This window comes from Cetorhinus maximus, chromosome 2, assembly GCF_964194155.1.
Source record: "Cetorhinus maximus chromosome 2, sCetMax3.hap1.1, whole genome shotgun sequence".
Classification (NCBI taxonomy): Eukaryota; Metazoa; Chordata; class Chondrichthyes; order Lamniformes; family Cetorhinidae; genus Cetorhinus; species Cetorhinus maximus.
Genome location: NC_135880.1, coordinates 65,499,171 through 65,526,944, shown reverse-complemented (window position 1 = coordinate 65,526,944; position 27,774 = coordinate 65,499,171). Strand labels below are relative to the sequence as shown.

The 27,774-nt window shown below is 44.4% G+C and overlaps 1 protein-coding gene across 3 annotated transcripts in view; it reads right to left on the bottom strand.

Annotated features, from left to right (window-relative positions):
- Positions 1-8,960: 8,960 nt before the first annotated feature.
- LOC144694936 (uncharacterized) overlaps positions 8,961-27,774 on the bottom strand; it is a 190,008-nt gene continuing 171,194 nt past the window's right edge. For 2 of the 3 annotated variants that reach the window (XM_078565724.1, XM_078565734.1), the window contains one exon: positions 8,961-9,232. In XM_078565724.1, coding sequence (XP_078421850.1) covers positions 8,963-9,232 — 270 coding nt within the window. In that variant the 3' untranslated portion in view covers positions 8,961-8,962. Of the gene's footprint in view, positions 9,233-9,994; positions 10,108-27,774 lie in introns of all 3 variants that reach the window. The other variant, XM_078565743.1, reaches the window with a different exon arrangement.

Below are 27,774 nucleotides of genomic sequence, written 5' to 3'. Positions count from 1 at the left end.
GCATCTGATTGAGAAGCTGATAAGCAAACCTGAAGTAAATGCAAGTCAAACAAGCTTGGAGTTTATGACACTTAAAAGTTTGGGTCCATGTTGACTTAGGAGGTCAGAGCCAACAATTCTGGGAAAGGGGATTGTAAAACTATATTAGAGGTAGAAATTATTCATATGGTTTTCCAGAATTGAGGAAAACTTTGGGATTAAAAGGTAGTTAATTTGCATTTCTACCTGGGAACAGGCCGTGTGTCGCATTGCCATAGACAGTGATTCAAGGTGGAGCCTTGGTTAGAAGGTTCTTTTATTTAATTTATCTGTGTGTCTTTGCTGACAGAAGCAAGCAGTTCAGTTTGAGAACACAGAGGCAGTTGTCGTTTTGCTTTGGTGAAGACTGCATCCCACCGGATTGAGTGAGCCAATAGGAGGTGATAGTTAGCTAGGCCTGCATTTCAAGCAGAGAAAATACTAACTTCATCGTTCACCGCATGGAATGCAGGTGGGGCTCTGTCGCACTTTGGATTTTGTCAGGGAAAGGCTAGATAGAAGATGTGGTCCAGCTTGTAGCTGGTGGAAGAGATCGACAGTGGTCCTCACACGGCTTACAGTGAGGTAACTCAACTTTCTAGTTTACCATTCTGATAAATATGACCAGGTGGTTTACATTTTACATTGAATGATATTCAATGATACTGTACAGATACAGTTCTCTATCACCCTAAATTCTGTTGAGCCCTGCTTAATGCAAGTCATCAATATAGTCTAATATGTACCTTCAAATCCAAGAGGAAATTTATCACCATCACAAAGAATACTGTGATATTGACTTCCAAAATGAGTCACTACTCAGCAAATTTAACAAGGTCAATTTATTGTTGGCACAGGACTCTTTCATTGAGTTCTTGAAAAATTCATTACAACTTCTACTTTTGTTGCTAGAGTGTCAGAACATCCTGCTGAACTGGTGATAAACCATTAAAAGTCAACTACTCTGCTGATTATTCTTTTTACTACTTATTATATTAAATTAGTTTTTATTGTGATCTGAAGATTCTGGTTAGACATTCTGTACACAGCAGTGGCATAAATTCTTTGTTGTAATTCATTTTCTTTTCAATTTCATTACACTAAAATCACAAACTATTACTTCAACCTTAAATTTCAAAGACCAAGTCACCTGAATTAAAATTCAACAGAAGCCTTTCAATAATATGCCTTACTTTTGTTGGTAAATTACAGTGTCATACTTATCAAGAACCGTGACAGTCTCATTCTTGTATTTTCCCTTGTTTGCTTAGCTTTTGACTTATATGAATATTAAAAGGGATTCGCCTGCATTAGCACTGAAACTGAAGGGACTAACAGAGCTGAATGTGTTTTTACTGAAAAGAATCTTGAGACAGGTCTTTAAAATACTAAGAAACGTAAATGATGTAAGTACAAGCAGGTTAGTTGATTTGAGACTTTAAGCAAATAAGCAGGTTAATGTGCTGGGCGCCATATTTAAACCACACCTGCACACACATTGTTCAATGCCTGAAGCCCAGGACTGCTGAAAGTCAGAGATGGCCTGCATAGGAAAGAAGCATGCAGCCCCAAAGTTTACTGATGCCTCGCTGGAACACTTGCTTGATGCAGTCAAGACTCGCCAAGACCTTCTGTACTCCCGTCATGGTCCAAGGAGGCCCACAAAGATAACCAACCTGGCTTGGGAGGAGTCAATGGCGATCAGCGCCAACTCCATCCGGAGGAGATTGGCCATACAGTACAGAAAATGATCTCATCTGCATAGCCAGGGTAAGTCAACCTTCTTATGACTCTCAGCTCACACTCTCACAAGCCCCTCACACATTCGCAGGATCAAACTCCACAGGGATCTCACACACTGCCATCATAAGGGATATCACCGCTCACTCTCCACACACACCTTGTCATCTCTATTTCGCTTCACATCCTGTGCAGCTTGCGTACTCATCCCAAAAACGGCTCCACTCAGTGCACACACATAGCCATCCTTATCATCTGCCTTGACATACCTCAGGCTCACACTCTCTCCATGTCACCTTATGTAGGCCAAGCTCACCCATAATAAAAGGTTCTGGACTGGTGGGGGCATGGCAGAGGTCAGGGCCCTCACCCAGTACGAGGAGCGTGCTCTTGACCTGGCTGGAGAAGTCCAGGACTAGGCCTGTGGCGATGGTAAGGTTGCTGGCGCACACCAGGATCCTGCACCAACTCATCTTTCAGACTGCGAGACTGTAAGTGCAATGTGCTGTTTTGCATTTTGATGCCAAACAATAATTATCTCTATTCTCATAGGCACCTCTGCCAAACACCTTAGGGACACCGAGAGCCAGCCCCTCATCTCCCCTTTGACACCTCGGATGAGGATCCTGAGGAAGCAACAAATGAAGACCCGTCACAGCGCTCACCCACACCCTCCCCAGCACAGAGACATACACTTCGGTGGGATCTAGATCTAGAGCAGGCTTGGGGTCATAATCTGGTGAGCATAGCACAGATTCTGGTCCACAGCAGGCATAGGCAGGGACATCTAAGGTCACAGCCACTTGGGGGACTGCTGGAGGCCAGGATTCTGTGAGTCCAAGTCAGATGATGAGCCTCTGGACTCAGTCTTAAGGCAGATGTTGGAGCTGCAGCGACAGACAATGGAATATCAGGGCTATCAGATGCATTCCACAGATTGCAACGTACGATGGAGGAGTCCCTCCGCATTCAGTCTGAGGTCATCACGCCAGCATGCCAGGGCACGGAGGTCAACACAAGTAGGATAGCAGCCACCATGGAGACCTTCGTCCAGGACTTAGGTCCTGCAAGGCGCCAGGAGTTGCACTCCATCGCTGTAGGCATTGGTTGAATCTACCAGTGGCTACGGGAGAGGGGACAAGGGCACCTCGATCATACCCCAGGTGCCCCTTCTCCTCAGGGAGTAAGTCAGGAGCCCTCAAACACCCACAGGGACGAGGACCAGCAGCTGGACACACTGGGGCCATCCGCTGAGGTGACTCCAGGAGTGTCCAGCCGATCCCAATCCCCTCTGCCTGTGATCCCCATGCCTCCAGCCCCACAGACCCTACCCCACAGCAGGAGACCCAAAGCCAGCTGGGACCCTCCAAGTCTCGGCCCTCCAGAGGACACCCGCCAAAGTCATCACAGACACAGGGTGTAGAAGTCAGCAGGCTGCCTCCACCTCCACTGTGGATGCCGGGGAAGCACCAAGACATATGAGCAGAGTTAGGAAGATCAAGAAACGGTCCAAGCACAACGGTGGCACGAGTGTTCACCACATGCATCGTGTATATTCTTTCCACCTACATAAATGCAATTGCACCCACTCCACATCTCCTCTTTTATGTGCCTCCTCTGTGTGCTGAGTTGTGTTGTGGCCTATCAGGGGTCACTCCATATTCCCCCACCCCACTTATCGCCAATCTCGCATCATATGCCTTTGGTCCATGTTGCGTGAAGCCATCTCATCACAGTCTGTCTCCCTTCTCAGTTCTTCTCTGACATCAGTGATGCATCACCCTCTATGTAAAACATGCTTGTGCGAGACATCTTGTTGTCAAGCGTTGCGGGTACAAATGATGTTTATTCTTGGCTATGTAAGATGGAGGCTCATATCGTCCACCGGCTCATCTGCATTGTGGAAAGGTGAAGGTGAAGGTGTAGTGTAGAAGGAGAGATGTAGATGAACATGGAGAAGGGAACCTAATCTTTATCTCCATGTACTCTCTGTAATCCCTGAGGGTCTGCAATCTAAAAGGCCATACTCAGGAGGTTGTGTGCACTCCTGTCTGCCTTGCGATGATGCAGGCAACATAAAATGCAACCTCCATTTTCTTCATGCTCTCCTCTGTTGTATCCTTGAAATAAAAACATGAGTTATCAACAGTCTCCAAAGGTTCTTTTTCTGTTGCAGACTAGTGAGGGACTGTGGCTTTAAGGGCTTGCTTACAGTATAGGCATGTATTAGCCAATGCAATCGTGGCCAAGGGTGAGAACGTTCTCAGTGTTACAGTATCCTTCCCCCCCACAAACCACATCCCTCCCCACCCACCCCCACCACTCCACCTCAGTAGGCAAGATGGATTTGGTCAGGCACTTGAATAGCCTGCATTTATTCAAGTTTATGCATTATTTATTCAGTGGACTGGAACAACTACATCCTTTACAATGCACATGAGGGCAGATGTTCTGTGAGGGCATGAGATTCTTTTTGGGGGGCGTGGGATTCCCACCTCTGAACCCGGCTACTATGAGATTCTAAGGTGGTGTTTCCAAAAGTCTTCTCCTGCTTGTCCAGGTGCCCACTTGTTTTTGGAGTCACTATCACAGAGGGGAATAACCACGATTATTGTAAAGGGTTACTGTACAGAGATTCCAAGATGGAGGTCCTCAGGTTGTATTACCAGTCCAGCTTTGGCCCTCCCTGGGAAATCTCTCCCATCGTCCTGGAGAAGTATAACGTTCAGGTTTCTCTCCCAGCCAATACTCTCAGTCCTCCCCCTGTAATTCTGGATCCCATTGTTATAGTGGTTGTTATCCCTGTGTTACCCCCTGGTGGACTTTCCATCGAGGTGGATGTTTGTATGCCCCATATAGATCTTATCCCTACCCACCTTAAGGCCTACTGTACCTTCACAGATGGGGACTCCCCACCATGGAACCGTTGAGTGCCCACTGCTACACTACTTATTCCCAATCTACAAGCTGTAGATGCCATCTGCAGCCGAGTACTATGCTAGAAACTCCCTGGACTGCCGTGTGTTTGGTGCTGATCTTTTACGCCATCGTGTGTGAGGTGCTGACCCTCCGACTGGGCATTACTGACAGTGTACTGACACGCCCTTTCCCTCCCTAGACTTGGACAAGGACAGTCTTTTCAAGCTCAGATCACCAATTAAGCACTTCTTTAGTCAGCTGTCTTGCCATTCTGCCTGGAACTCCCTTTGGGCTGCTGCCCTTGACTCTCTTTACTATCTGGCCACGAGGTTTCTTTGCCCGCAGTCTTCACCTGCTGCCACCCAGCACCCCTTCCCCCCCAATCACGTGTCTGCGTTCAACCTTTCCCAGTCTTCCCCTCCACCCCAGTGAAGCCTTTGCCCTCCAGGCCCTTTGCTTGCCTATGTCTTGTCTCCCTGCTCCCCCCACAAGTTAAGCCCTTGCCCTCCAGCCCTTTCCCTTGCCTCTGTCTTGTCTCCCCCATACCTAGTCAAACCTTTTACCCATAGCACATTAGAACCTACCCTGCACCTTCCCGCTAGTCCGATATATGGAGCCTTGCCTGAGATAGCTCCCTGAACTTGATGTGCTGAAGCCTGGCACAGAGTCTGCAGAGGCACAAGTACAGCACAATTCAAGGTAGGCGAACTTCCCTTGAAGTCACAAGGGAAGTGCAGTTCACCAGGTGCACGTTGCTTATATCCAGTCATGATGCACATTGGTCTAATTCGATGCTGACGAGGCCTTTAAATCCATGTCAGGGTGTGATTCCAGCGAGCTGCCTTGATAACGTGCATTCATGATATTCTAATGTATTCAAATTGCCTTCCCGACATGGCGCGGCAGGAAATGCAAACTGCCATTGAAGGCTGGAGCAGATGATCACAACATGTTTCCCTGCCGATGGGAGCTGACTTTTTGGCTCCCGCGATATTTTCCCCTCAAGCTCGCCATTACGCCTGCCGTGGGCGGGAGCGGAAAACCCCGGCCACTGCTTCTTTTCAATTCTGAATTAAACTTTGAATTTATTTATCTGTTATTAATGGGTCAATGGGAATGCTGCCAACTTACAACCTGGGCGATTGAGGAAAAAACAAATGGTATTTTTATCTGAATTTGGAACAAAGGAATAAACTGGAAAAGAGGATTGCAAGATTGGACTTGGTTGGATACAGTACTATCTTGTGCTATTTACCATATCTAAAACTTTACCAAGATTGCATTATATTAGAGTTAGTGTGAAATATTGGTCCATTCCTTTTTAAGAATACCTTGGGACTAAAAAGATCTGAATTTGGCAACTTTCCTACACAAATAATGCAGGTGCTGGAAATTGCAAATAAAGCTCCTGGCTTATTATGCACAGGGGGTGGGAGGGTGAAAGGGGGAGGGGCTAGTTTTAAAAATGTACCGAATGTCCTCAAGCTGACAGTCAGACTTTATTCACCAATCTGTAATACCAATGAGGAAAACTTTTCAGCAATACATAAGGAAGTGAATGGGATTGTTTTTGCTCTATACAATACAGATTATTTAGCTATTTCCAGCAAATAAGTCATTGCAAAACAGACTAAAACAAAATACCGGCGACCTCAATTGGTATTATTCAGCTGTGATTGTAAACAATATTGATGTGTGCTTTAAATTATGATTTTTATTAGCTTACTCAGACTATTACACAAATAATCTAAAACAAAACTGCACAATCAGATGGGTAAAATATCCTGCTTGGCAACCATAAAACAGCTGTAGAAGGTTGCCAAATAAAATAACATGACTTTGAAGCTGTTACTTGCATTCAGATTGTTCTACAATTATTTTGGATTATAATAAAATGAATATTGATGCAATTCTGATGCAAATTACTAATATGAGGAAATGGCTACCAGTCTCAATTTGTCTCTGGTGTGGACATTATATACAAAAATGTTTCATATTAAAAATTTTGTATCTTTCAGCTTATTTTGTGGAACTGTCATATATTTGTTCAAATTTCAAGAGTTTCATATATGAGAAGATTATGTTGCCCACCTATGCTTTATTGCAGGCTTATCAGCAGCAACAACAAAACTATCTGTTTTTATATAGCGCCTTTAATGTAATAAAACATTCCAAGGTTTTTCTCCTTGTGATTCCTGTCAATATCGCCTAGAATCCCTCAAGTTGGCCGTATGGGTTCTTTAAAACTGCAGAGTCCAAAAATATGACTAATAACTTTAAGGGATAGCAACATGACATCACTAGAAAGGAGGTATGTCTTGAAATCCAGCCTTAGTTTCATTTTTGCTTTTGAGCAGAGTACACACAAACAGTTCTGCTTCAAGCTTTCCACCTATGTATAAACGTTCTCATGTGCCTAGTCTCAATAAATGAACCCACAACGTGTTTACTCAATCCCTTATGAGTGATTGGTACTTTTATATAATTATAACAACACAACAATAACTATCACGAATCACTTATCATTACTGAAGTTAGTCTCCTAGTCCTACAGCCACTCACCAACTCCCAATCCCAAATTGTCCATTCCCTCAAATCTGGACTCTTATTTATTCCCTCTCACGCCCCACCATTGGTCGTTATGCCATCAGCCATCTTGTTTCTGCAGTCGGGAATTTCCTCCCTAAGCCTTTCTTCCTCTCTGTTTCTAGTTAAATCCCACCTTTCTGACGAAGCTCTAGGTTATCTCTCCTAATATCTTGCTTTGACCTGGCAGCCATTTATATCTGATTATGCCTCTATAAAGCACCCTAGGAAATTTATCTATTGTGAAGGCACCATATTAAAGAAAGTATTGTTGATACTACGCATCTTTATATGGTATCTAGCCTTAGGTTAATAAAACATTTTGTTTTAAACTTCTGTCTCGGAAACTCTGGATTATAAAGTAAATAATTTATTATAATATTTCTCGTAGGTGCTGGAGGAGGATCTGATTATCCACGGTCAGAGAAGCTCCAAATCTGCCAGTTCTAATCAAAGGTTATCTCAACCTGAAACATTGGGCTGGATTTTCATGGAGTAGGGAAGACTCCAAAGAGGTGTGAAAATGGCCGCTGGGACCCAATTCCCGACCCCATTCGCAGGGTTTTCAATTTTCACCAGTGCCGTTTAAGGGTGCGGGCTGATTTAAGCCGTGATCCCATGCCTAGCACTCCTGACCTGACTGGCTCCATTGTGGGGTTTAAGCAATTTTTATGGAGTTGGTCGAACTTTTAAAGAACTCATGATTCACAGCACCTCAAAGTTGGCATGAACCATAATCTCGATGAGGAAGCCTTTTGAAAAGTAAGTTCAAGACGTCTTACCCATACCCACTGTCCCACATATGTCCATGCCAATCTATGCCCCCCATTCACCCCCACGGCACCTCATACCAAGCTATTCCATGCCCATTCACCTACAATACACTTTGTATAGACTCAATGAACCCTATTGTGACAACAGGATGTGTTAAAAAAGCTTTTAAAACAGTCATTCATTCATAAAAATTGCTTTTACTACAGCCCAATAAAGTTGTTACTCATCCAGACCCTTTAAAGCATCAAAAACTGAAACCACAAGGATTTGAAACCTCTTTATCTTGTGTACATAAACATTGTGAAATTGACAGAATAGATCAGAGAGCCAGAGCTGTCAATCAAGCAATGTTTTCCTTGGGGCCCAGCTGTTTCAGCACTCTAATGGATGTTGGGCTCTCAGCGAAGAATGCACGATGAGGCTTGGCTGAGAGCCCAGAAACACTTTGGGCCACCCTGTATACTTGATAAGACACCATATAAATTCTAGTTTATTCTTTCTTTAAGAGGAGGAGGTGGCGGAGGCTCCTTTTTAGAAGGAAGTTGTAGTGCATCTAATTAATGCTGTATCACATTTGGAAGAGCTTGACAATGGAACCAGTTACGGAAATCGAGAAAAGATTCTATTCCTCAAAACTGACCACCTTCAATTTTAGAATCCGGCAAAAAATAGAAAATTTCCCCCCTCACCTTATTTTAATAATTTCCACAGTCATTTTGGTTTTAATTCAATTTCAGAAAGAAATATATTTCCATGAACTGACAAACAGAAACTTGTATGCAAATTGCAGCAGAATACTGTTTACAAACAGGTTTGTGTGAAAATACGTTGTGAAGGGTAGATCAAAATTCTATTTCAGAACAATATTCAAAATCATGTATCATTGTCTGCAACCATCAAACAACTAGAATAGCTCCAGTAAATATTATACAGAAAAGGTAACAAACAGAACAAATGCACTCACCCAAGGGGCAGAAGGCACAATTAGTGTGAGGGTCAACAGATCTGTGCAGCACTCTTCCAGTGATTGGTTGCATCTGATCACATGGTTTAGCAACCTGGCATAGACAATACCAGGAAGGACACGGCAAACCTGATCATGAGATTCTTCGTCTGGTGCAAGAATAAGACTCAGTGTATGTTTCATTGCATTCAGATGTCTGTACAACTTGCAGAGCTTTGATTCCAGAATACACTACAAAACATTGGAATTAAAAACAAAAGGTTATATAATTTAATGAAAATCAAAAGTTGTTGAATAGAGGCACAAATATTTACACAATTCTAGATAATTTGTTTTCACAAATAAAGCAAAGGGAACTGAAAATATAACAAAAGAAAAATAACAAGCAGAAAACTATATATGTTAGAAATCTGAAACAAAACCAGAAAATGCTTGAAAAACACAACACATAGTCAGTATTTGTGGAGTGAACAAATAAGTTAATGGGCAGGATCTTCCCCTCCCACCATAAGTTCCGTGACGGGATGAGAAAGTAGGAATAATTCCTGCTGCAGAGTGGGGCGGGCTTTTATGCACAATTGTGCATTCCCTGCCTCATCAGTTTTGCATGCGTGGATTCTGCATTGAGTCCCGTGGCGGGCCGGACAGGAAGTTGGGCACCCCCCCCGTCATGTCCGGGTGCCATATTTAAAAGGCACCCAGACAGCCTTTCACTAGCGGGAAGAAGGAAAAGATGATCATGAGAAGACAGCAAGCCTTCAGCGGCGCATCTCTGGAGCATCTCCTGGAGGCAGTTCAGGAAAGGCTTTGGGCCATCGTGTAGGCTTGATGAGGCACCATATAAATTTTAGTTTATTCTTTCTTTAAGAGGAGGAGGAGGTGGTGGGGGGTCCTTTTTAGAAGGAGCTTGTATTGCATCTTATTAATGCTGTACCACATTTGGAAGAGCTTGACAGAAATTTAGAAAAGATTGTATTCCTCAAAACTAACCACCTTCAATTTTACAATCCAACAAATGCTGCGAGAGGCCATCCCAGCTGACTACTGTGGCCTGGGAGGAGGTAGCCAGGGCGGTCAGTGCCAATGGGGTGCAGAGGAGGACTGTCCTGTAATGCAGGAATAGGGTTAATGATTTAATCCGCACCACTAGGGTAAGTGAACCTTCTACCATTCCAATCCATCTCGCCACATCTCTGTTTGTCTCATGAGACCTGGGCATCACTATCAAGGCCAGCATTTCTCTTGCCATTCCTTAAATGCCCTTGACAAGATGGTTGCTGCTTTATTGAACTACTGCAGTCCATGTGCTATGCTATTTGCAAGGGAACTGCAGGGTTTTCATCTAGCCAAATGAAGGTACAGCAAGCAACTGTAGGTCCTGCTGCTCCCATGTGCCTGCTGCCCTTGTCTTTCTAGCTGGTAGAGCTTGCGGGGTTGGAGGGTGCTATTCCAGAAGCCTTGGTGACTTGCTGTGGTGCATCTTGTACATGGTACACACTGCTGCCACTATGCATTGGTGGTGGAGGTGCTGAATGTTGAGGGTGCTGGATGGGTTGTCAATCAAGTGACCTGCTTTGTCCTCGATAGTGTCCTGCTTCCTGAGTGTTTGGGAGCAGCACTCACCCAGTTAACTGAAGACTATCACATCTCATTCCTCACTTGTGCCATGCGTATGTTGGTCGGGTTTTGGGGAGTCACGCAGTCAGCTAGCAGCCAGAGTGTTAGCAGCCTGCGACCTGCTCTTTCATACGTGCTCACAATCCATCTAACATTTTTCTTTCCAGGAGAAGGTGGCCCACAACAAGAGGGAGAAGGAGAAAATAGGAGGGGAATGCCCGATCTCCATCCCCTCACACAATTTGAACAGCAGGCTACCGAGCTGGCAGGGGAGGACCATGACCGTGCCTATGCTGACAGCGAGGTTGGCATCCGCCAACCATCTAGCGAGGATGCATGTGTAATCCAGGCAACCTTGGAAAAAATTTTTTTTTGATTCATTCATAGGATGTGGGCTTCACTGGCTGAGCTAGCATTTATTGCCCATCCCTAGTTGCCCTTGAGAGGGTGGTGGTGAGCTGCCTTCTTGAACTGTTGTGGTCTATGTGGTGTAGATACACCCACAGTGCTGTTAGGGAGGGAGTTCCAGAAAATCAAGGTGATTGATAACTGCCAAGTTTAAACCAGGCTAAACAGTCACTTATTCTATCCACTCTCCATTCTAGGTGCCAGCACGAAGAGGGTGAGGCCAGCTCACACACCTGAAGTCAGGCCCAGCCCGAAGGAGACCTCCGAAGAAGACGAGGACAACTTCTCACCTGTACCCTCCACCAGCCCAGAGACACACACTTTGGTAGTTCATAGATCTCGTTTAGGCTCAGGATCCTACTCTGGTGGTCACTGCACAGATACATGTCCACAGCAGGAGGAAGCAGTAATAGCCAAGGCCTCTGGCACTCGGAAGACTGCTGGAGTAGAGGCTTCCGCTAAATCTGAGTCAGATGCTAAGTCTCTGGAAGCAGCCATGGAGAGAATGCTAGAGTATTAGTGAAACGCAGGGGAACATCAGGCAGATGTGAGAGGCCCTCAACAGAGTGGCATGCGAGGCGGAGGGGTCCGCTTGCCGAGGCGTAAAATGACACAGGGTGAAGTCGGGCGTGAGTCCAAACGTCACCACGCATCATTTAGATTTTCAGTTTCAGCAGGCTGCGTGCCTGCCGAACTGTCAAAGGCCTATTGAGGCCATTTAAAAACTAATTAAACCAATAAACTGAGCTGCACGTACGACCTTAAGGTTGGCAGGCTGGCGAAGAGCTCAGGCGGCCGTCGTATTTTCATGGAACCTCATCCACGGGCGGGATGAGGTTTCATGAAGTGTTTATAAATTGAATAAACATTTTTTTAAAAATTAATTGACATGTCCCAGCTCATGTGACACTGTCACATAAGGGGACGTGTTTTAAATTTTTTTCTTTTCTTTATTCAGCTTTTTAAAACTTAATCTCCCTGAGGCACAGATTTCTGCGCTCTTTCGCGCACATGCGCGAAAGAGCACAGGTCCCAACTCAGGGAGATACCCCCCCTGCCAGCACAGGGAGCGCTCAGCTTTTTCGGGCGTGCGTCACGCTGGGTGGGCATTAATTGGCCCGCCCACGTAAAATGGCAGCGCGGACCCAATCAGGGGCTCTGATTGGGTTCGCGCCCGCCCCCGCACAAACCCCTGAACAGGGGGAAAATTCTTCCCATTAAATCAGCAAGGCATTGACACATATTCCATAGAGTAACTAATGTTAAAACAATCAGAATTGAATTAAATGCAATCATCTCTCTCAGAGGGAATAATATTGAAGTTCAGTGTGATATACAATCTGGATTAAGAAAATTGAGGGCTAGGGAGGAAACAATACTTCGCAAGAGTTATCCACAAGATGGACAGGTGTAGGGAAAACTGGAGAATCTAAGTCCATGCATGATTTGTTGCTTGAGACATGCTAATAATTTAGGAATAAATGCCCTCCTGTAGATGGTTAAGGGAATAAAATTGAGTGAGGGGACGGAGGGTGCTCCTGCCTTCGAAGTATGGACCCTTTTGGAAAACTGCTATGCTGTATTCCCAAGAATATCTATACAGATATATGTTTTGTTTCACCTTTGTATTAACCTAAAAAAAAGTTCTGCCTTGGAGGTGCAAATATCATTAGGGATGGAGGAACAATTAAATACCTATGAGGTATTCTACAGCAAAATGATAAACCAAATAGTTAAGGACTTTGTGGAAAGATATGCTAGAAAAGACATTGATGAATTTTGCAACCGCCACCCCTCGCACTGCTCTCTGGATGAACAGCATTATATGGCTAAAGTAAGTGACCAGAGATAATACAGAGCAGATAGAAGAAAGTGAGGATTGAGAGAATAGGTATGAGGCTATGAAGGAACAACTGAAGTGAATTTTGACCAAAATGACTGGGGGAGTTCAGAACAAATTACAGAATTGCAGAAGTACTAAAATCAGCACTAGATATAGTACTGGATTTCTAAGAAATCCAAGACAAGATTAATGAAATAATTATTAGTCCAAGGAAAGTAAGGATCAATCTTCCAGGGCCATCACTTGTGCTATGTATGCAAGTTTCTTGTTCAATCAGGTACATCCAAATCAATCAGATACCAACTTTGTGGTGAAGACACTTAGGCCAACCTTTTGTTTTAAACCCTATAAAATGAATCAAGTAGGAAATGCTCACTTAATCTCCATAAGAGCTCACAAACGTAATGCAAGTACAAGTGAATATTGTCCTACAATTGGCCTTAGAGGCAGTGGTGAAATTTGGACAACTGATTTCACCTTTGTCTCTTAGTTTTAAGGTCCATCATTGAAAGAAATAGTACTTCCTAGAAACATCTAGTTTAGATGAAACAAAATAATGCTCAAATTGAAAAAGCAGTAAACAAATTAGGGAACCACCAATGGCAGAAAGTACCTTTTGTTACAATTGAGGTTGAGGGGTTGCTGTAAAAACCCAGTAGTAACTAGTAATTGTTACTGGTTTAGGGTTACATAGGAATCTAGTAATAGGAATCAGTAAAGTACAGTCTTAGTCATTCTTTGTTAGGAAGTTGTTTTCAGCAGAGAGAGAGCGAGAGAGGGAGAAAGAGAGAGACTCCACAGCAGGCAGCTGTACGGCTCCAGCAGTTAAGGTAGATTAAAGCTTTAGCAGTTAAGATGGCCTAGGAAACTAGAGTTGATGTCTTAAAGCTGAGAAGGAGTTTGTATATATGTTAAAGTTAAGTTGGCTAAGTTGAAATATTGAGTCAAGAGACCAGGTTCAAGAAACCAAGAAGAAGAAAAGACCCCAGAAGTCACAGGATCCATGGGAAAACAGACTGACACGTGTTGAGCTTGCACATTGTGCCATGCCTTGGCTAGTGGAATGTAAGTATTAATCTTTGTTGTTCAAGAAGTCTTGTTAGTTTGCATTGTCGGAAGCGACATTAAAATGCAAAGTGAATATTGAAACAATCGCTACCACAGACAGACCCACCTAAAACCCCTTGGAAATATATAATGAGTGAAGTATAACAGGTCAGGCTGCAGCCACTGCAGGGAGTTTTGCAAGAAAGACTTCAGCAGGATAGAAAACTGAAAGCTCTCCCTCTATCTCGCTCTCTTTTGGAACAAGTATGTTGCCCCTTTCAGAAGGCAACCCTACTGGAAATCTACCAGCGAACAATAATTGCAACATATTCTATATCTGACTGCATCCACGAAACTAGCTAATCCAAATTGGCCGCAACGTTTAAACATCTATGCCTCAAGGACAATCCAAGGACACTTAACCCTATATTCTTTTAACCTTTTTTACTGGACTCTAACTTCCCTTATCTTTGACTCCTCTGTGGGCCTGAATGACTGCATGAGAGCTGAATACTTGGCGTCACATTTTTATTATTTTCTCTCAGGTTTAGTGGTTAATAAATTTGTTCTTTCTTTCTTTAACTCAAGAAAACCTTGTTTGATTGCTCCTTATTGCTCACATCTTAAATAGTTACATACGTTTGGATTCGGAAAAGATATATCCTCATGAAAAAGAAACTTAAACCTATATTGTGACCAACCGAGGAGATTGATAGAGAGGAGCCACCTCACTCCTCCTCACCCAGTTGAAACAGCATTCTAAATTAATAATTGTCCTTTTTGCCATTAGGTTATTCCTTGGCAAGAGTTTTCTTACTCTGGGGTTTAGTATAGAGTCCAAATCCTAACCGTTTAGTTCCAAGATGAAATAGAGTTGAGCTCTCAACAATAGCTAATCTGCATCTCTACCTGGGTAAAGGCTCATGTGATTCACGTTGCCATGGTGACGGGCTTTGGGGTGGGAACAGTACAGAGGAAGCCACTATGACATAAGGTTACAGACTTTGCTGAAATATCACTGAATATCAGACAGGTTAGTCTGCCAGGGTCCAGGAGAGAGAGAGCAGCTAAAGGTCGAAAGTCTTTATGGTTCGCCGTGCTGGAATGGGGGTGAAAACTCCAGCTCGGATTGAAAAGATCAAACATGAGGAGTTAAAAATGAGGCTGAAAGATTTGCCTGGAAGATGTGCTAGAGGCAAGATCTCCAATAATACTCTCACCACAAAAGCCAGTTCTGGAATTCGAAGTTACCAAGCTGAGAAAGAAAAAGAACAGAAGTAAACCCTCAGGAGCTAAGAATCTTTTAAAAATGATTTTGGGAGAATTGAATGTCTACTTAAAGGACAGTGAAACGAATACCTGTGAAGTTTATTTTTTGCGGTTGCACTAAAAATAAAAAGGGGAAACTGTTCTGTGTTTTAAAATGTAAGCTGCCCACAAAGATAGTATTTAGTCATTAGAGCTTTTGGATTTTTGTTACAGTAAATGTCTTGTTGTGTCGTTCCTTCAGCTATTAAATGGAAGCTTGAATTTCTTTTCAAAATTATTGATCTCCACAGGGATCGCAACACTTACAACACAAGTCAACATCCCTTGGCGATAATGGCCCCAGCAGTCACAGTAATAGCTCAGTGCCTTGTCCTGAAAGCCCTAATCACAATGACGTCTTATCGGAGGTACTTGGCACATGAAGCTGGATTTAGTGCAGCCTGTTGGAGTGGGCTAGGTGGCGGACGGGCCCGCTTAATCATAGAGGAGACTGTAAATCTCATTCCCACTGGCGGGAAAACTGACATCCATAAAGTCAGCAATGGGAATGGGCCGATGTGGGGAACCTGCCTGCTGACTAATTAGACTCATTATTGTCAATTTAAAGGCATTATCCCTGAGCTCACTAGAATTTAAAGGTGGCTCACTTGCTTGGGTTTCCTGTGCCTTCTGAAGGCAGCCCATCAAATCCTGTTGGGTGTGACAGAGATCTCCACGGGTTGGGCGGGTGGGGTCTCTCTTTCATAGGGATTTGCTTGAGGGACCCAATATCAGAAAGGAAGGTGCCTGCTAAGAACCACCTTCCTGCCCTTGCATCCCACCTCAGACCCCCATCCTCGTCAGTGACCCCCTCCCCATGACCCCCAACATGCCCCACTCTTTCCTCTCCAGGGCTCCTTTGATGATCTCTGGTGAAGACCTCACAGTGCAACTGCTCCCGGTAGCGTTGTTGGCATGGAGAGCTGCCGGCCTCTGGCTGGTAGCTTTCAGCAGGTGGGATTTCCACCACTGGGGTCCAAATTCTCGAAGGTCTGATGCTGGCCAGTTTAGTGCCTCAGAGGCACTTAATTCAGTCAGGCATCCCCCACCGAAGTGACGCAGCTTTCTAACGGGTTCTCCAGCCTGTGGATGGGACCACTGTGTAGGGAACATTAAATCCAGCACATCGAATCTGACCATCAAACCAACAATCTAGAATTGGTACAGTTAACAGAAGGCCAAAAACAAGAGGTCAATTGAAGTTTCTCCCTTTCAAGGCGGGAAATCTGTTAGAAATTAGAAATACGTCATATATCAGCTTGGTACAGGAAGAGGATTAGATTAATGCTTAAGTTTAATTTTACTAGAAATTGCTTAAACTTAATTTTACTAGAAATGAGGAAAAGATGAAGGAAGTAGTTCTTGGTATACTGAAAGGGTATAATTGGTCAAGTATAGAAAATATGTGCAAGGGCTGTAGAAGCCCATGAATGTGGAAGATAACATAAGGATGGGTTCATCTTCATGGTTTAAAGAAAGAACTTGACATACCATTGGCTACCTTGTATTAAAAGGGAATATTTAAAGGGTAATGAGGTTCTGCCAATATAACACCTATATCCAGTAACATGCTTATAAAGGAAAAGTTTTTGAAAGGTTTCAGTTACAGTATGAGGTGGACTGGAGCTCTTGAGTGTGGATCCATTCTGACTTCCATTTAATACTCTTGGGTAATTCGGAAGACTTTGAGAAGAAGCAAGGCACCAAGAAGAGGAAGAGAGAAGAGCTGTTCATCCTGCCTGACCTGGAATGGTACTCTCTACTTGATACGGTCATGTGTTTTTCCTGTATAACAGGTGTGTTATAACTCTCTTAAACTCTAATTAAACTCACCATACCTACCATATTGATGGAAGTCAACCCTGCTTAATTGAAATAACAATAAATTGAGCTTAAATTGAATTTCAACTGATGATGGCTGAGGAAATTGAGACTTTCTTCTTGTGAATTAAACTGGAAAAATCTTGGACAGTCATGGACTTTTGAGTGTGCAGGAGGGAAAATTAGCCATTGTGAGGTGATTTTATTTTGATGAATCAATCACTGGTGATCATTTGTGGGCCCTTTGGTCTGGCAGCTGTTTCTCATGTTCCACTTGCTCTCATGTAGATCTTCCACTTGTTGCAGGGCTGCAGGTATTGTCTCTTCCTTGTCATCATTATCCACTTCAGGTTCCAAAAGCAGGAAGCCTTTCTTCATGGCAATGTTATGTAGTATGCAACACATCAAAATGAGCTTGGAGACTCTAGCTGGGCTGTACTACAGTCCTCTGCCAAATTTATCTTTTAGAACACCTCTAGTCTGCTCTATGACATTTCTTGTGGTTGAACAGCGATTATTTTATCAGTTCTCCATGGGAAGCCTCACTAGAGTGATCAGCCATTAGTCACAGGGTTGGCTTGGCTACCAATTAACTATCCTGATACATACATTGAGACATTAGGGCAGGAATGGTGGATTTTCACGTGATCAAAGAGTCATGGCAGCTCCCTAGGTTAACATATAGCTAAGGTGATTAGCATTGTACACCAGCAGCACATTGGAGTGGAAGTTCTTGCTGTTCATTAAATAGATTGGTTTTCACAATGAACTTCAAGTGGCACAAATTACATCAATTACACCCTGCAACCAGCCAGTTTACAGAATTGGACAGCTGCTCCACCTTGTTTCTTTTCCTATTTTTATTCGGAAGAAAATTAATTTTAAATAACTCACGAAGAGAGCATTGTGCACATTTCTTGAGGCAGCAGTGAGTTGCTGACTGGCTAATGCAACACAGGTCACTTCACATTGCCTTGTTATGTATGATCCTAGACCAGACCTCAGTTTTTGTGGAGGGAGATTTGTTTAGGGAGCAATAATGTTTTGTTTAAAGTAGATAAAGTTTGAGATTCAAGACGCTTACTAAGTAAATAAAGCCACAAGATTTCATGGGTTTTGAAGAACAAAAATAAACTTTACTATACAAGTTTTGAAAAACAAAACAATTCACAATATCTATCTTATACTCTAAAGTTCAGGGTAAGTATGAAGTATATGTGGATTAACAGGTGAACTCTGGTTGAACACACCACAGTACAGAATAAATGACAGATGTGATCAAAACAGATTCCATGGTTTTCTCAACAACCCACCCAGACATTTGTCACATTGTGAGCCAACCAATCTCACTGAAACTTAGTCTTCCTCACGAGGGTTTCCAATCTTGCATTTGAAGATCTTGTCCTGGAATTTTCTCAAAGTTGCTCCTACTCAAACGTCTTCAACAATGACCCACCTCATAGGGTTTCAATCTCACCTAAGATTCCTTTTGCCTTGGATCTCCAAGTACACTCACACTTCACCCACCAAGCACAATTTCAGATCTTTGGCTGTGCCAAGCAGAACATCACTGCTCCAAAAGGGTACCTTTACACCAACGGCCCGCAGCACGGAGTCACCAATCTTTGGCTGCCTTCTTAGACCTTCAGTGCTCCTTTTATGCCTACTTCGATTAACGCCTGCTCCCTGCAGCTTTCTTGAATTTGGAGCCTATTACTCCGCTCCTTTCTTTAACTTCACTTAAGGGGACCTATTCCTGTCCCCTGGCTTTGTCCCTTACCTGGGACTTCTTCTTTGGGACCTCTCCCTCTCCCCTTCTCTGGTTTGGGCCCTCTCCCTGTCCTCCTCCCGTGTGCTGCTCCCTGGGATACCTACTAGATAATGGCTCTCCATTCCAGGTCATCTGATCCACTTTTTCTTTTCCTTTCTGTGTAAGTGCACAGGGCCACTCCCCAACCTGAAGAATGTTAAAAAAAAACCTAGTGCATGTCCGGCGGTTTCCCAGCCAACACACGTACGTCCATCAGGAACCACAGTTCCCAAACTACGAACTAAAGAAAGTAAGTATTTGAGTTTTATCACAAAGCATTCAGACATAAAGATATTTAAAGCAGTAGTGACCTTGCCAGAGAGTGATCCTGCTGAAAATAGGTTGCAGGACTTCAGCCAGCAGCTGATGCATTTTTTCCAATAGCCTCTGGTATAAGTGTAACTGTCTAAGGTTCAGAGAAGTCTAAGTAATACCTTCTTGAATGTTCACATGTATGGAACACTCCAACAGCCTCTAATCTGGTCATCGGTCCTCCTCATAGCACAACAAATAAGATGGTTCTCCCATGATGAGAGGCTGAGAAACTGGGGCCTATATCTCTCTGGAGTTAGAAGAATGAGATGTGATCATGCAAGAGTCTGAAGGGGCTTGACAGAATAGACACTAAATCCTTAACTTTTGTTCCTAGGTGAGGAGTGCAGAGTCAGAACAATTCCCAACTCTGCAAATGTGACCTGGGAAAATGTGCCCCAGATTTTTGGTCTGGGGAGGGCAATGAAAATGGGAGTCGTGGAGGGTGACCCCAGAAAGAGTTTGGAGAAGTATTTAGATGAGGACTTGAAATGCCATAGCATACCGGGCTATGGGCCAAGTGCTGGAAAATGCGATTAGAATATATAGGTGCTTGATGGCCGGCACTGACATGGTGGGCCGAAGGGCCTGTTTCTGTGCTGTACAAGTCTATGACTCTATAACTTCTGGGTGCGGAGATGGGCTGGGTGGAAGGCCTACCTCAGTGTTTCAGCACTTTGTCAAAGGTATCAAAAATTGAATAAAACAAAAAACAGCCCTCCAGCCTTCACCCCTCCCCATGCCCCATCCATGCTAACCCATGCCACGTCACACCCATTCACCCACCCCCATGGCCCTTTATAGCCCCTATCCTAACAGTGCCAACTGATGCCCCCACCACCTTTTGCCCTTACGCCTGCCACGCCAACTCACCCGGTATCCACCATGGCAGACCTCAAGATCCATGCTGAGATTAAATAAAGTTCTTAAGTATCTACTGATAAATTCACTATTTAAAAAAAAACTCTCATTGATTAAAAACCCATTCACTACATTTAACTTCCTTTAATCCCTTATGAATGCAACCATTTGTATTCATAGTCCCACTTCAAAGAGTTAATAACCACCTGGAACTGTCAGTCAAACTGTGAACTGACAGGCACCCCAAATGATGATGGGTTGTAAAATCATTCAGGCAGCACCAATTCTGTAATGATAGCCTTCAGGTTTATGTCAACAGACAGACTGAGATAGCAAGCACTGATTTTTTCCTTAAACACTGCAGACAATTTTTTCTAATAGTTACAGGGCAGGACATTTAAATGCCTTGAAAGCTTGACAGTTCTTTTGACAGATGTCTTGACAGTTCCAATGAGCTTGACAGTTCCAAAGAATTTATGCACTTTTTAAACACAGTCATGTCTACTTTTAACAGTCCCACAGGACACCTTATCTCTCCCAAAGGGCAGCTTACCTCTCCCAAAGGTGTCCCAGGACCATATCCAAAAGGATACCTTACCTCTCCAAAGAACTCCAGCAGCTCCTTCTCCTACTAGGTTCAAAGTGCATTTCCGGATCCAGGACTCTGCTGCCATTTTTGCAAAGATGGAGAGTCTCTGTCTGTGTGAAAATTCTGGCCTAAGAGCTCATCTGCCCTGACTATGGAATCTAGAACGCTGGAGTCCAGCCCCAAGAAAATGGCGGTCAATCATTTAGGACTGAGATGAGGAGAAAATTCTTAATTTGTTCATGGGATGTGGGCGTCACTGGCTAAGCCAGCATTTATTGCCCATCCCTAATTGTTCTTGTTCAGAGGGCATTTAAAAGTCAACCACATTGCTGTGGGTCTGGAGTCACATGTAGGCCAGATCAGATAAGGCAGAATTAAACAGTAGTGAACCAGTTTTTACAACAATTGGCAATGGTTTTGTGGTCATCATCAGACTTCTAATTCCATATTTTTATTGAATTCAAATTTCACTATCATGGTGGGATTTGAACCCAGGTCATTACCCTGGGTCTCTGGAATACCAGTCTAGTGACAATACCACTATGCCACTGCCTCCCCTGAGGATCATTGAAGTTCTCTACCCCAGATGGGTTGCAGATGCTCTGTTATTGAGTGTACTTAAACTGGAATAGATTAGGGAATTAAAGGGTATGGGAAGTGGACAGGAAATGGAGCTGAGGCAGAAAATTGGCAGGTTCGAGGGACCGTATGGTCTATTCTTGCTCCTATTTCTTATGTTCTTAATAATAAAGATATTCCCAAAGGGAAATCTATGTAAAAAAGATAGTACTTTGAGCAGAGCTGATTAAAAGTAGCAACAGAAGTCCTGGATTCAACTTCCAAAGAACTTTAAAGAGCGCTCTGGAGGCAAAAAAAAACCACTAATCCCCATTATGCCAGACAAAATGACCACCTCCAAGCTACATCTGCCACATGAAATCTGCCGTGTCCATTACTGTCCATTTATGGTGACATTAATTATTGGAACAGTGTTGGAGCAGAAATGGAGGGGAATGGGACAAGAGGTAGGTTACACCTCTTTGATCCATTTACATACAGCATGTGTGGTGGGTTCTTAAGGTGGACTAGCGGTGTTTTGGGGAAGAATGCAGGTAAAGTTTTTTTGGGGTCAGATTTGATGCAGTTGCCTTAAAAAACAGTCTCCACTTTTTACTGTCCCAAAATGGGTGTTAATTCTGAGGAGAGTCCCTCCCAAGGGTAAGCACGTGGGATTGGATATGGGTGCAGGTGCAACAATTCTTGGTGAATTGGAAAACCTACCAAAAATATCTGCACTCAATGTCAGGGAGCATGGAGGAGTCCAGCACTAACTTGGCATAGGGCCTTGCACAGGCTTGGGGCTCATTCTTTCTTGCATGTAAGAAGTGGCCAACTCTGTTCGCACACTCGTGAATCCAACCATCACGCAGCATCTGATGGCTGCTTTCTCAATTTCCATTGCAACACAACCAGCATCTGGTTGTCCAAGTGCTTCAGTGGAAGCTCAGACTGCTGTTATGCAAGGCCAGATTTCTGCCATCATGGCTACAGATTAGTGGTCAAAAGGCTTTGCAGGGTGTCACAGCAGCCCAGCAATCTGTCCTGCAACAGATTTCTAGGATGGTTGAGGCACCGTCTCAATGTAGTGGCAATGCATCCCCGAGGCACAACCTCCTGTCCTATCAGGATGACCGCATTCATTGTTCCACATGTGCATGGCATATTATGAGTCTTGTCATCAGAAGGTGCTTATTCTTGCCCAGTAGCCATCCTTTGGTTTGCCATAATGTCTCAAATGCTAATGGCACAGTGGACTGTTGCAGAACAAAAGTGTCATGATGGCTGCCAGGGAATTGGGCATTGACCTGAATGGTTCTCTGTATGTGGTCACACACTAGCTTGCTGCTGAGGGAATGGAATCCATTTGGGTTTCAGTGTATGGGAGACTTAACAATCAGCTTCCACAATGTTATTGTGTGTAGTCAAAGGCACCCTGCACCAGGAAAAGCCTGCAATCCTTGTGAAGCAGTGTGTTTACTCTACCTGCTTCTTTCGAACAAGAGAGAATGGAACGTGGCTAGCTTTCCTTTAACAAAAAGCTTCAGTGGCCTCCCTTACACAACAGGTGTCAGATTGAAGAACGGACGCCCTACACATTGTTACTTACTTGTTTGTTTCGTATCTTCACACATATTTTTCCCCTTTTTGAGGAATAGTGGGAAAGTGCTGGAAGCAGTAGCAGGTTGACTACCAACCTGTTGAACCGTGTTCAAGGCCAACAAGTCCTAGGGCGGAACCGTCCCAGATTTGCACTAAGTGCGGTAGCGGGCGGGCGAAACGACGTTTTACCACTGGCTGCAATGATGGCTTCTCATGCCGTATTGTCCCAATCCCGTCACATTAATTATGCATTCCGGGAAACACACTGTTTTGATGGTGGGCTGGCTCTCATTCGCCCGCCACGCCATCACCTCGCCGCTTCCACACGCTGGGCACCATATGTAAACTGCATCTGCGCGCACACCTCTGCGCTTCCAGCGCAGGACTGCTGCATGGAAGACATGGCCCCAAAAGGCAGAAGACTGCAGACTCCCGATTTAATAACGCGTCCCTTGAGCACCTTTTGGATACACTGGAGGCCCGCCATGATGTCCTCTATCCCGACTCTGGCAGCAGGAGGGGCAGCATGGGAGTTGGTGGCAGCCGTGGTAAGCACCAATGCCCTGACAGCAAAACAGTGCTGAAAAAGGATGAATGATCTTCTCTTTCTGCCAGGGTAGGTCACTCTTCTCATCACTTTCAAGTCATACACTCTCAAACCTTTCACACATCCATTGGGATCTCACTCACTGCCAGTTCAAGGGACATCCCCATTCACTCTCTCATGCACACCTTCACTGTCCTCATCCTGTCCGTGAGACCACTCAACCACACATGCCAGGCATACTTATCATCTAGCCTGGCAAGCATCCTGCTTCCACTCTCTCCATCTCTAGTGATGCAGGACAAGCTGGCACACAAGAGGGAGAGGAATGCCTGAAATCAAGGATCTCATGGGCTTTGAAAATAGAACCATCCAGCTGGCTGGAGAACATCTGGACTGTTCCTGTGCTGATGGTGAGGTCGGTGGTGCTCTATCAAGTAAGGATCCAGCAGTGCAACATCCATCAGACAACCACGCTATTATGAGACAGCCTTTCAGTAAAGCTAAGTTATTTAAAAATCCCAGAGGGAAAATTTAAACAACTGTCATAACCTATATTTTTAAGTGGTATATTTGAGATGCAACTCTAAATTCAGGAATCAGACAACCAGTTCTTGAGAGGTTTTATATTAAACTAAATGAAACATTTTATTAATTTACACAAGTTAAAATATATACACATGCTACAAATTACTACTATCATAACTTTTAACAAATTCCCAAACTAATCTCCATTAAGGCAACAACAACCCATATACTTAACCAGACACCAGGCAAAGCATTTTCACCTCACAAATTCAAAATTAGGTTCCTTTCACTTTGGTTCATGTATAGACAGTTGCAGGCTTACAGCTACTTTGGTCTTACATTGCCTCTGCCCCACACACACAAAACTGTTATCCTTCTACCTAGCACAGCTCATTGAATGTAAATTCTCATTGTATCAACAGCCTCTTTGAGCTCACCTCTTCAAACAATAAAACCCCTTTCATAGTACCAATTTAATTAGTAATATAAACATATTGCTTGGTCTCTGCTCGCTAGGTGCCAGATTTCACCCCACTTCTTGAATACTCTGTTCAGAAAATGCAAATGCACTCTACCTCTCTTACATCTCAGAACTAGTACACATTAAAGCATGCAGACTAGCTGGCTTTAATCCAGTTGAGACACACACACAGACTAAACCTCTATTTTAAAAGAAAAATATTTTCCAATAATATTATATACATTAATAGCTTCATGACAATGCTGTGAGTTGTGTCCTGTTCCGCAGTCCCCTGCCATGCACTAATTATCTCTCCTTGCATTTGCAGGTACATCTGGGAAACAGCCAGAGGATTCCACAATCCAGGTCCTCGACTCAAGTCCTGAAGAAACCTCTGAAGAGAATCTGAACGCACCTTCATTGAAGACCCATCACAGCGCTCACCCACTCCCATCACCAGCGCAGAGACACACACCTCAGTGGGACCTAGCATTAGAGTAGCCTGGCATCATGATCTGGTGAGCACATTGCACTAAGACAAAAACAATATACTGCAGATACTGGAAATCTGAAATACAAACAGAAAATGCTGGAAAAACTCAGCAAGTCTGGCAGCATCTGTGGAAAGAGAAACAGAGTTAACGTTTCAAGTCCATATGACTCTTCTTCAGAGCCAAGCTCATCTCTCTCATCTCAACGCAGCGGGTGATGATTATGCGTGACACCCTCTGTGGGCTACATTGCAGGGCTCCAGCAGACCGGTCCAGGTACCGGAACCATGTTTTCAGCATCCCGATGGTTTTCTCCACCAAGATGCAAGTTGCAGCATGAACCTCGTTGTACCTTCGCTTTCCGCATGCGTACCATCAGTCACATTCTCTGCGGGTAACCCTTGTCCCTGAGGAGCCATCACTGCAGCCTCTGTGAACCCTGGAAGACGTCAGGGATCTGTGACTGACTGAGAATGTAGGAGCCGTGGACATTCCCTGGGAACTGAGTGCAGACCTGCAGGATGCTTTTGTGGTGGTTGCACACCAGCTACACATTCAGCGAATGGAAGCTCTTGCGGTTGACATAGTTGACCGCATGTCACAACGGAGATCTGAGTGCCATGTGAATGCAGTTGATGGTACCCTGCACCTGTGGGAGAACTGAGATCTGGGCAAATCCAATTGCTGTTGTATCCTGGCTTTCCTGGTCCTGGGCAAAATGCACAAAGTTGTGTGCCTTCGCGAAGATGGCATCTGTGACCTCATGGATGCGTTTGTGGGTGGAGGCTTGTGATGTCCCACAGAGGTCACCTGTGGAGACCTGAAAGGAGCCACTGGCATAAAAATTGAGAGCCATGGCCACTTTCACGGCCACTGCCGGTGGATTCCCTCCATGTCCCCGTGGTCCCAAATCCTGCAGCAGCTGGCAGATATGACCGACCAGTTCCCTAGACATGCGCAGTCTTAGGTAACACTGGTTCTCAGTCATCTGTAAAAATGAAAAGCGGTGTCTACAGATCCTGGGATTAGCTAGGTGCCAACCAGCGATGGCTCACTGTGGCTCTTCAGCGGCGAGTGCAGGAGCCCCAGCCGCCCCTTCTTCCTGAGGGTGCTGCTCCTCTCTCTGCACAACCAGGCGCCTCCATCACTCTTTTCTCCATTGTCTCCATTCTCTGTACACCATGAGGCATACAGCTAGTTCACCCTGCTCCTGATGAAAGAGAGAGAGGCGTGAGGGTTAGCTTGGGTGTTCTAGGAGTCTCTCTTAAGTCTTGGTTAAATTTATATAAGACACTAGTAGGACCTTGTCTGGAATACTGCGTCTAGTTCTGGGCGCCATACTTGAAGGATCTGAAAGCATCGGAGGGAGTACAGAGGAGATACACAAGAATGATTCCAGAGATAAACAACTGTAACTATGAGGATAGATTGGAGAGGTTGGGTCTGTTTTCTTTGGAGAAAAGAAGGCTGAGAGGAGGCTTCATAAAGGTATTCAAGTTCCGGAGGGGTATGGACAGATTAAATAGTGAGAAATTGTGACCTCTCAAGAGTACATCAAGGACTAGAGGGCACAGATTCAGAATAACTGGCAAAAGGAGTAGAGGTGAAGTGAGGAAAATGTTTTCACCCAGAGGGTTGTTGAGTCTGGAGCGAACTTCCTGAAAGGGTGGTGGAGGCAGCTTCAACTGACGTATTTAAAAGGGAATTGGATTCTGAAAAGGAAGAATGTGCAAAGTTACGGGGATAAGGCAGGGGACTGGGATTAGGTAGATTGCTCTTTCAGCGAGCCAGTGCAGACCCGATGGGCCGAATGGCTTCCTTCTGCACTGTGAAGATTCTGTGATTCTGTGAAGTCTGAAGGCTCCTTACCATATCCCAGAGAGTGCTGGCCACCAATTGAATGACCATAAGACCATAGGAGCAGAAATTAGGCCATTCGGCCCATCGAGTCTGCTCCGCCATTCAATCATGGCTGATAAGATTCTCAACCCCATTCTCCCGCCTTCTCCCCGTAACTTTTCACCTTACCAATCAAGAATCTATCTATCTCCGTCTTAAATACACTCAATGACCTGGCCTCCACAGCCTTCTGTGGCAATGAATTCCATAGATTCACCACTCTCTGGCTAAAAAAGTTTCTCTTCATCTCTGTTCTAAAAGGTCTTCCCTTTACTCTGAGGCTGTGCCCTCGGGCCCTAGTCTCTCCTACTAATGGAAACATCTTCCCCACGTCCACTTTATCCAGGCCTTTCAGTATTCTGTAAGTTTCAATCAGATCCCCCCTAATCCTTCTAAACTCCATCGAGTATAGACCCAGAGTCCTCAAACGTTCCTCATATGTTAAGCCTTTCATTCCTGGGATCATTCTCGTGAACCTCCTCTGGACCCTCCCCAGGGCCAGCACATCCTTCCTGAGATACGGGGCCCAAAATTGCTCACAATATTCTAAATGTGGTCTGACCAGAGCCTTATAAAGCCTCAGCAGCACATCCCTGCTTTTATATTCTAGTCCTCTCAAAATAAATGCCAACATTGCATTTGCCTTCCTAACTACCGACTCAACCTGCAAGTTAACCTTAAGAGAATCCTGGACTAGGACTCCCAAGTCCCTTTGCACTCCAGATTTCTGAATTCTCTCCCCATTTAGAAAATAGTCTATGCCTCTATACTTCCTACCAAAGTGCATGACCTCACACTTCCCCACGTTGTATTCCATCTGCCATTTCTTTGCCCATTCTCCTAACCTGTCCAAATCCTTCTGCAGCCTCCCCGCCTCCTCAATACTACCTGTCCCTCCACCTATCTTTGTACCATCTGCAAACTTAGCCAGAATGCCCTCAGTTCCTTCATCTAATTCATTAATGTATAAAGTGAAAAGTTGTGGTCCCAACACTGACCCCTGTGGAACTCCACTAATCACCGGCTGCCATCCTGAGACGGACTCCCTTATCCCCACTCTCTGCCTCCTGCCAGA